The 10,592-nt window shown below is 38.0% G+C and overlaps 1 protein-coding gene across 1 annotated transcript; it reads right to left on the reverse strand.

Annotated features, from left to right (window-relative positions):
- Positions 1 to 8,435: 8,435 nt before the first annotated feature.
- LOC136277565 (uncharacterized) lies at positions 8,436 to 10,334 on the reverse strand. Its single transcript, XM_066159942.1, has one exon. The coding sequence runs from the start codon at positions 10,332 to 10,334 to the stop codon at positions 8,436 to 8,438; it is 1,899 nt and encodes a 632-aa protein (XP_066016039.1).
- Between the last annotated feature and the right edge of the window lie 258 nt (positions 10,335 to 10,592).

The raw sequence follows: 10,592 nt of genomic DNA on the forward strand, positions 1-10,592 counted from the left end.
TGATCTATCGCCTAAAGTTTTCTTAGTTATGGTCCTGGGTGGCAATAATTGTAGTTTAGACTGAGATCGTAACATCATACGTCCGAATTGTCGCTTAACGTTAATTAGATCCGTAATGTACTGAGGTGCCAGCCCGTGGATAGCCTTGAACGCTAAAATAAGTAATTTGAATTCAATTCTGAAACAGACAAGTAACCAATGCAATGCATATTGTGTGAAAGAGGCCCTTGATCAGGAATTCTAACTCCATTTCTAGAGAAAATGAAAACAACAAGAAGAATTAACCTACAAGCATTACTTCCATTTCATCTGTTAAATGTGCTCTGGCTCAGCTCTTAAGAGAATTCCCCAACACAGATATCCTCGCTAAAAGGTGAAGCCTTTAAAGGAGCAATGCTTGCAATTCATTGATGATCTTTGAGAACTCCTAGCTAATTGCAGATCAAAAGTCACTATAGTTCCTTTTTCTTCACAGACTTGATCTGTCTTCTCCTCGTCCTTTTCCACTGTTAACCAGGTGTTGGTAGGTTCTGCCTCTTCATCGTTTTCGCACAGATCAACCACAGAGTCTACACCTAATTCTCAGAAGAAATCCAGTTGCAAATGGAGGCAAAGGCATTCAACCCTGATGCAATTTTCTTTAAAGTAAAGTTCCTTCCTTCTCCTAACAGGGAGATCTTTTCTCTGGCCAACAGTAGCATATTTACTAATGTATACATCGCACTGAAATCGTTCAATAAAAACGAAAGTTTAGCACTGCAAACGGCAGCAAAGCTGTGTATAAGATACTGATAAACTCGTGGCCTTCAAAAACAAATAAAAAAATAAACACAAATACATATAAATAATGAAGTAATTAAAACTAGGTGGTTAAAGAATTAAAATATTAATTATCTTAGGATTAGTATGAAATATATGAGAATAAAATAGGATAGCCAACGCTAAGTAAAGTGATGAACATCTTTATAGGATTTCAAAAAATACTTGTATAAAGACTTCTTTAAAATTTGTAAACTAGAGCTACTCTTAATTCCATTGGGAAGTGAATTCCAAAACCTAGTGGCTGATACTTGAAATGTCCTGGCCCCTTCTGATTCTCTTTTATACTTAGACAAATTAATTAAATAACCCATATCTACTTTGTCTTTCAGTAGCCCACATGTCGATGTTTCGTCTGAGTAATTCTAACATATAATCGGGACACACCCCGTTCAAATGTTCATTTAAATTATCAACAGATGTAGAAACCCACACACTGGAGCCATAATTATTTGTTTTATCATGGAATTGTAATAAAGAATTTGTTGATCTAAAGGTAAATGATGCCTGATTTTTTTCAAAAAAGCAATACGCTGTGTTAGCTTCTTACATAGATTATCAATATTCTCATTAAAATTAAGCTGTGTCAATAATTACGCCTAACAGTTGGGACTGGACTTATTCGAGTTCAACTTAGTTGACATGGACAGTGAGGGAGGTGCTGTTCGTCTTCTTATGTAGGCGTTTGCCAGCTACTAACATAGTTTTAGTTTGGACTCGTTAAGTCCCATTTTATTGTCTGTGGTCCATTGTGCAACTTTACCAACGTCAGCTTGAAGAACTTGATTTAAGGCTGTCAGTGCTGATCTATATTTAATCAACATTAGCACTGATGGTAGTATCATCTGCATATATGTCTGCTGCTGAATTTTCCAGTATCCGTAGTAGATGGTCTATAAATATAAGAAACAAGACTGGTCCTAGGATTCTCCCTTGAGGCACTCCAAGGTTTGCATCTCTGAGAGTTGACAGACAACCATCGATGTTTACATACTGCTTGTTTACATAGTAATAATGATAATCATCAGCAGCATCAGCAGTATCATCATCAGCATCATAACTGATCATCTAAGGTCCACGATTTGGACTTGGTGCTTCAGAAACTTAACATGCAAGCCAAGAACTCACATTTCTATGATGAAGATGACGACGATAACAATAATAATAACAATAACCCAACAGCAGCTCATGATATTTGTCCATTCAATGTATTCAAGCAATAAATAACATTGAAAGTTGCAAGTTATAAAAGTGCTAAAATTGATACAAGTAATTAGGTAATACAAATAATACAATATAACATAATAAGTAAAAATTATGTAACTAAGTTATGCACCATAATTATGGGCTAACAGAAAGTTTAAATGCTGTTCATCGATATCTGAGATTCAGAGCGTTCCTTGGAATATCACTTAGCCAGGGAGAGCGGAAGCTTTTCAATTTTTTTTCTGGTTCCGCTGGAGGGCATGCTCTGTTAGCAACACTTCTTGCCCTGAGAAGCACATAAACAAAACAGTAACTAAAATTAAGCAAGGTTCACAGGTTTGAAAGACACAACATAAAAATCCTGCCTAGCCAGATGCAAGCAGTGGGTTAGGGTTAGCAGTGACAAAGAAGAGTTTTCCCAGGGATAACCGCAATTTACGCCTTGTGAAGGTGGAAAGGTGGAGCCACTGCAAATCGTCCATGTAAAGGGAGGACAGTCTTTTTCGGGAGATGATTGTAGACCCAGTTTGCCAAATAACTCTTTAATTTGACAGGGCAGATGAACGCATACTGAAGAGGCACCTAGTATCAAAATGCAAAAAACTGTCCCACCGAAAGCCAAGATATTTGTAGTCTTTTGGATTGATTGGGAATTCCTGAAACGCTCGTTTTCTCTTTCTTCTATATGTAACGAGCAGTTCCTTTCTTTATAATAAATTCTGGCAACCAATCGATTCCAAACATAATCCAAATAGTGATCTTTAAGAATGCTGCTACTAACAGATGCTGCATATTGGAAACATAGACCCATCACAACGTGCCATTTGGAGGAGATGCATTTGTGAACTGTTTGTAATGGTGACATGACAAGATCATGAGGCAGAGGATTCTTTTTGAAAGGACTGACAATATGGCTGACTTTTGTAGGTCATGGGTTGTGGGTGGAAGTTGTGGGTCGTGGATGTGGGTAAAAGTCGTAGATATCAAAAAAATCCCTCAAAAATTTAAAAAAATATAAAAATAAAACAAAAGGAAACATTGATATAAGCAAAAAACATCTCATAAACTATGGCACACAGACTTCAAACACACCTCAATGAGTAACTCCACTGACAACTGCACCACTCATCCAGCATTGGAGGCTTAAGTCTAGCTTTGTCCCCTCTCTAAAAAAAATAACTGTCAGAGCATCACTCTCAACATTTGTCTTAGTGGCTATCTTTCCTTCTGCATTGTTACTATTATTGACATTTTTCTCTTAGTAAAGTTCTGTTTCCCTCAGGCATTTATCATATTTAAGCAACTAAACTAAACTGGAGGCTAATTGGAAAACTTAACAGTTATTAAGCTTCCACGGTCTTCACTTGCACAATTCCTCTGTATGTTGTCAGTAAATTTTAAATTGGAAAATTTAATGTACAAGAGTGAATAAAGTAAAGTAAAAGGAGAAGGATCTAAACTGCATTAAAATCACGCACACGCTTCTATATCAATAATTGTTTGAAGGGATCTTTTCAAGTTACGCAATGTTCCAGGTAAGAGCTAAGAGAGATATTAAATACAATTGAAAAGCGGAGGAACTCAATGAAAAAATAATACAAACGTTTTCATTTGACTGTATTTCTTAAATCTAAATGTAAGCTTGCTCACCTCTTATCACATCGCCTACTCTGGTAAACAATTACCATTTTTTGCATCGTCATTTTCGACTCAGTTACCTCTCTCAGTTATTGCATAAAAACATTACTTATCCTTTTTCAAAATATAATATTTTAAGACAAACTTGACAATAATCAGGTGTTCTGGGTCCATCGCATCCATTTGAGAAAGAAGGACATTTGCTGTGACTTCCTGCTTCCTGATCTCCTTCGCTGGGAAAGGGAACACCTTTTCTTCATGATTCAGGCATCAACACTATTCTATAGACATAAAGCGTAAAGTCATAAATGATCTGTGGTGAATCATGATAAAGTTAATTGTCTTTTTAACAGAGGGTCTTTTTAGGGTCGGAGTTTTAGTTTAGACATGGTGGTAGATTTCCTCACTCCTACGAAATTGATAGTTGTTGTAAAATATGTCAGCTGTATGCAAGTACTTTGGCTTGTTATCAGCAGTGATCATTTATCTTCTAAACTGCATTCCAGAGTCAAGAGCAAGATTCTATTCTTAATTATTAAATGATTCACTGACCTTGTTTCCTCTACCACTGGCATCGCTTCGGACACCAGCTCCAAGCACATTCCCGCATATCGTAGATCTCCCCTCCACCTGTTTCCATTCGGGCACCTGGACTCAGTGCTGTACAGGTGTGACTCCCAGATATCACTCCACTTTTCTCCCCTCCAGCAGAAGGAGAAACAACCTTTCTCTTCTAAAATCCATTGTGGTTTGGTTCTCTGAAATGAAACCGAATGTTCAGTTCATGTTCATATCACATCTTTTTTCTTAAATTTTTTTTAATGTTCTTGTAATTCAAGCATCTCACCTGGAAATGCATTAGGCACTGCAGAAGCTGGATCTCTTCTTCCTGCAGAACAATGTGGGCAGAGGCTGCATTTATTGAGTGCTGCAGTACATCCCTCTGCTTTACCATGGTAGTGCAGCCAGGCACTATACAGCAGACTGCACTTTCTGGGCACTCGCTCAAATGCAGCATCAATTGGAGCCTGCAAAAGAAGGAAAGTAGGTGTGACTGCCATGGGTGACTTTCAGCAATAAATACAGACAGTTTTTAATGCAACTTAATGATATATTCTATTTCAACAATCTCTGATACCAGTTGGTAGCATCATTTAAAACTGTAAACAAAATAACAAGTGAAAACCTATAACAATTTAAATTAAACTAAATACACTTAGGAAAATTGCAATGAAAATAATGATGAAGCTTACAAAATACCAAAACTCACATTTGCTGGAATGCTCTAGTGCTGAATTAATGCCAAACGGCAAAGAGGCTGCATGACATGCGACATGATGAAATATGATCAGAAGAAATGTAATATGAAACATGATTGCAAGCGGACTTATAGAGTAAAACTAACAACTTCAACGAACACAATATGTTGAATACTTGCTATGTTACATTGCAAAGTGCATGCAAAACTTTTTACTGTAATCAGCGTTGTTTGTTTGAAAAACAATAGACAAAAGAAAAAGACATTTGTGTTCTATAGTAGGGACCGGAGATGAGCTGGCTAGTGCAACTTTTGGATACTTTATTGGCCCAGATAACCATTTTACATTTCATTCCATAATTAAATTGACAATAGCTTGCTGTAGAAGGTTTGCTCCGCAGCCTAGTGGATATAATATTCTCTTATTAGAACAAAGGGAAGCAGCATGCTCCTCTAAACATTCCCTTGTTACTTTCCTACTGCATTCCTGGCAAGGTACCTTGTGCTTTGCATATTAGGCAATGTATGCTGCCATCCCCTACCTTGCCACCATCTCTCCACACCCTTCATTTGCACACTGCATTGTGAACTTTCCATATGCTTTTAAGTGTTGTTTGTGCTCGTGAAACTTCCCTGTCATAGACAACCACAACTTTCACACTTGACATCAAACTTTCCTATGATGTCGTTGAGTGCAATGTTGATGTGAAGAGTACCTATTCCGATGGGAGCCTTGCAAAGTGGGCATTTGGGGACAGTTTCAATGTCTATGAGTTTCACCAGGCAGTGTCAACAGCCTGAATGTACAAATGTTAGAGTCACAGGCTTCACCATTGTCGATAGGCTTCAAAGTAAAAGATTACATTACATTAGTACATTCCCTCTCAAAATTAGTATTGATACATCAAGTAATGCCCTTCAAAGAGGCCCCTGCTAGCAAGGAATTCAGTTCAAACAGCTGCAATCGTAAAAGGTGTTGAAGGAAAGTGGAATTTAATCATGGAGCAATGATTTATAACTCAGAGTTATAACAAACACAAAACATAAATGTAGTTGGTCAAATTCCTGTTGAAGGAGCAGCATTTCTCTCATGTCAGAAAGACAACTGGGAAAGTATAAACTATTTCAGTTGAAAGTAAATGGTCTAATTATTTTTTAACCCTCTGTTAGTGATGGGTATGTTATTTAATATTTAAACCTTTTGTCTTTTATTACTAGAAAAATATCGCAAATTCAATTACAATCTCTTTTTCCCAGGAAGTGCTAATTTATTCCCACTGTTAAAAAGATTTGCACAAAACATTTCAACGAATATCTAAAGTTGGGGAAATCAATGAGACCTAAAAATTGGAGAAGTGCTTCCTTACCCTATCTCCCATAACATTGTAATTTCTCAACCTAATCCACTGAGCATCTTCTCTTTATGCGCAACAGTGAAAATGATGAATTGCAGAAGGACAAAAATCATCACAATGGAAACAAAAAGACTTTCCATACACAACAGTTAAATAGCATGCGGGGAGAAAAAGTAAACTCCAAATGCGCACGAGTCATAGCAACTATGGCAATAACCATTTACTGTAAAAAGAGTTGGTGTTGTTCATCATGGTGGGTGTGCAGCATCTAATAATTATCACGTGGAAATATTCATCAACTTCTCATCCTATGTGTTCTGTGTTTAACACAATAAGGAACAAGGAAGGTTAAAATAATAGCCTATCTTTTAGAAAATTACAATTAAAACTAGGGCTTTGAAACTGTTTTTATTATAAGAAGTGTCTGGCCACAGATAGCCAGAATTAAAATGGATTAACATTTAAAAGTTACAGTTGAATTTATCCAGAATATTTTATAATTGTAATAAGAGAAATTTATATAGCTTTTAAAACTATGTAAATATTCAAAAAGTGCTTTACTTTACGTCAAATGTTTTAAACTAGCACTGAGCTCTTTCCTAAAAAGAAATTCTTAGAGATAACAACAACAACAACAACAGCATTTATTTAAACACGATAAAAAATTCAGCAAAAGCTGATGTGGTCGTGTACGGACAATAAAACTAAATTCCTAACTAAATCCAATAAAACTAAATTCCTAACTAATTATAAGAAGACTAATGTAAGATTTCTACATATTTTCAACAATAAAAATTCTACATAGTACATCATTATAACATACGTGGCTTAAAAATACACTTGAGTGACTTTTTAAAAGCGTCAACGTCTTGAATTGATCTCATTTGATTTTCCAGAGCGTTCCACCGAGTAATTGACTTGTATGAGCATGATTTCTTGACCATATCGGTCTTAGGTCTAGGTAACTTAAATGTCATTTTCCTCCTGAAGTCGTAGCTACTTACATACTTTTCAAAGTGACGGCTCATAGGACGTGGCAAAAGATTATAATAAGCCTGATGCGCTAAGATTAGTAATCGTTTCTCATACATAATCTCTAAGGTATTCCATTTTACTGTGGCAAGAACCTCCTTGCTTGGAGTACACCAATCCAAGTTAAATATTATTTTCGCCGCTCTAACATGTATAGATTCTAAGCTTGAGAAAAATACTCGACCACAAGAGCCCCAAACTAACATACCATATGTCACAGACGGCAGAATAACCTTAAAATAGAAATCAATTCTTGCCTGTATAGGAAGGAAATACAAGGATTTAAGTAAATTCAACTTCTGCGTATATGACTTAGCTAATTCCGATACATGATGATCCCATTTAAGAGCATTATGTATCTGAACACCTAGGCATCTTGCAGAAACAACCTCCCCGACAACATAATCACCTATCTTAATAGCTTGTTTTGGCCCAGTAAATTTTCCGCGTCCACCAAGCAATATATATTCCGTCTTGGTGGGATGTGGAGTGAGACAGTTCTCGCAACACCATGTATATAGCCTTGCTAGTACTTCATTCAACTTGGAGGCCACCAGATCGTAGGTCGGAGCTGAGACATAGACGGTGGTATCGTCTGCGTACATGTGAAGCTGTGGGTCACCATCTATTCCCTCAGTGATATTGGGCAGATCATTACAGAAGATGGAAAACAGGGTAGGGCCCAGCACCGACCCTTGAGGTACACCAAAAGTAACTGGCATAGCTTGAGATTGACACCCATTAATCGTCGTTACTTGCGTTCTTCCAGAGAGGTAATCTCTTATCCAACACCACAAGTCCCCAGCTACACCAAGACTTTGAAGTTTTCGGAGCAGAATGGAGTGGGGAATTGCGTCAAACGCCTTACGAAAGTCTACAAAAACCACGCCTACAACATGTTTCTTGTCGATCGCTTGTCTCCAGTCATCCGTTATTTTCACTAACAACAGCTCGGTGGAATGACCTTTTTTATACGCTCACTGGTGAGGGTTCCCAAGTCCTTGTTCAGTGACATGCGTGGTAATAGTTGACGCCACCATAGACTCCATCAGTTTTCCTGGTACACTTAATAGCGAGATAGGCCTGTAATTTTGCTTAACGGTTTCATCGTCACTTTTATAGAGAGCTTAGATGTTTGCAGCCTTCCAAGTAGCCGGTACACTGTTGCAGGTGGCGCTTATTTGAAAAACAGACAATAAAGATGGAATAATTGAGTCACCGGCAAACTTTAAAAGTTTTGGAGCAACTCTGTCGGGCCCAGAGGCTTTATCGGCTCTCAACTTAGCCATCGAACTAACAATAACCTCCTGCGATAAATTTATGTTCATAACACAAGGCGCGACGGTAGATACATGAACGTTACTTTGTGTCGAGTTGGTATTCGGCAATTCGTTGGCCAGTTTTTCGCCTATAGTTGAGAAATGTTCATTAAGTATGTTCGCTTTGTCCAGATCGGAGGTGACAACTTTTCCATCCGCATTCCTGATCCCTAATATCGGGGTAATCGATTTGCCGTTTGTCGCATTTTTTACCAGTCTCCAGTAGGATTTACAATCCTTCACTTCATTGAACAGTTCCAAATAGTATCTGCTCTTAGAAAGCCTCACTTCCCGTGTCACTCTATTCCGCAACTCCGAATACTCAGCCCACAGGTCTGGATCACCCAGACGTTGTGCCATTTTAAGCATTTTGAAACGTTTATTCATCAAGTGCCGTATTTGCGGTGTTATCCAAGGTACCGAGACGCTCCTAATTATAACTTCCCTGTAAGGCGCATGCACCTGACAGATATCTTTGAATATGCGTGACCACGCCCAATAGCAATCGTCTGGATCGTTAAACACTGAACATACTGACCACGGGGCACTCTCGATATCCTTCACAAAAGTAGCTTGATCAAATCTTTTGAAGGTGCGGGCCCTGACTATCTTTGGAGGCGGCCTTTTTATTTTGGACCATATTGTAGCAAGAACCAGCTTATGATCTGAGATTCCCAACTCAGTTGTTTTAATAGTTCCTTTGATAATCTCCGGCTTGCTGGTAATAACCAAGTCAATCAGTGTTTTTGTCTCACTTGTAACTCTTGTTGGCTGGCTCCTATCGTTCATTACGCTATAGCTGAATTGCTGGAGGATATCTTGTAATCTTCTACCGGCGTATGATGTAACACCCTTGTAGCTACGAAAATAGTCCGAGTTAAAATCACCGACAAGCACCACATTCCTGTGCCTAAGCCACATTTTCTCCAGACAATCACAAAATCGTTCGTAGAACTGGAAGTCAGAAGGAGGTCGATAACAATTTCCTAATATCAACGCAGACGAATTATGCATAATTTTGATCCAGATTAATTCAACATCAGGGGGCTCTAGGGATTTGAGCCTTGAATAACAAATATGGCTCGCAATGTAAATCAAGCAGCCACCTCCATCCTGTCCCGTATTTCTGTCCCTTCTAACAATCTTATAGTTATCCACATGTAGTTGCTTGTTCGATATTCTCGCGTCTAAAAATGTTTCGGTAATTGCTAAAATGTCGAAACGACACACTTTAAGTAATAGTTTGATTTCATCCATCTTATTCCTCAAGCTTCGAACATTCAATTGTGCTATACTGAAATTATTTGAGCCACGGTTGATTTCACTCGCAAAGTTGAGTAAATAATCTTCACCTTCCGTAGATATGCCTCGCCATCCCGGATTTAACTCTACATCACCAGAAAGTAAAAGTATCTGTGTAGTAGCCACAGAGTTTGCATAGTACAAAACTCTGCATGAACTCCAGGAACCCTTGCGTTTACAAAAACCGCCAGAAGTCGCGGGCTTGAAGTTGTTGTCGCCGGCAGGAGTCCGAAGACAAATAACGCCCTCAATTGCAGTACTTAGTGTTTCTGGTACAATCAAGGTAGTGTACTGATGAAGAGGATACTTAGCTGCATTATGGATGACATTTAGATGTGTTAAAACCAAGCCTAAAAGTAGAAAACCTCTTTGAACCTTGGAGCTACAGCAAAACGTGACCGCCATTATGCTCTCATTATGCTAATGATATGATATTTCTTAAAAGTAGCTGCTGCTACAGGATCTGATTGGCAATGGCATTTACCAAAAAAAAATGCATAAAGAAAATTCAAATGATGTAAAAACACATTGTTTGTAACATTGGGGACGTTAGATGAACAATCCACCGTATATAGACACAGCAGTAACACAGATGTGGAAATCAATATGAATATTGAGGCTGCTCATTCCAGAATATTCTAAGTCAACTCATGCTCTGGAAAA

This window comes from Pocillopora verrucosa, chromosome 13 (genome assembly GCF_036669915.1).
Source record: "Pocillopora verrucosa isolate sample1 chromosome 13, ASM3666991v2, whole genome shotgun sequence".
NCBI lineage: Eukaryota > Metazoa > Cnidaria > Anthozoa > Scleractinia > Pocilloporidae > Pocillopora > Pocillopora verrucosa.

Coding starts and splice junctions, on each gene's coding strand:
- LOC136277565 (XM_066159942.1), bottom strand. CDS start 10,334: ATGGCGGTCACGTTTTGCTGTAGCTCCAAGGTTCAAAGAGGTTTTCTA.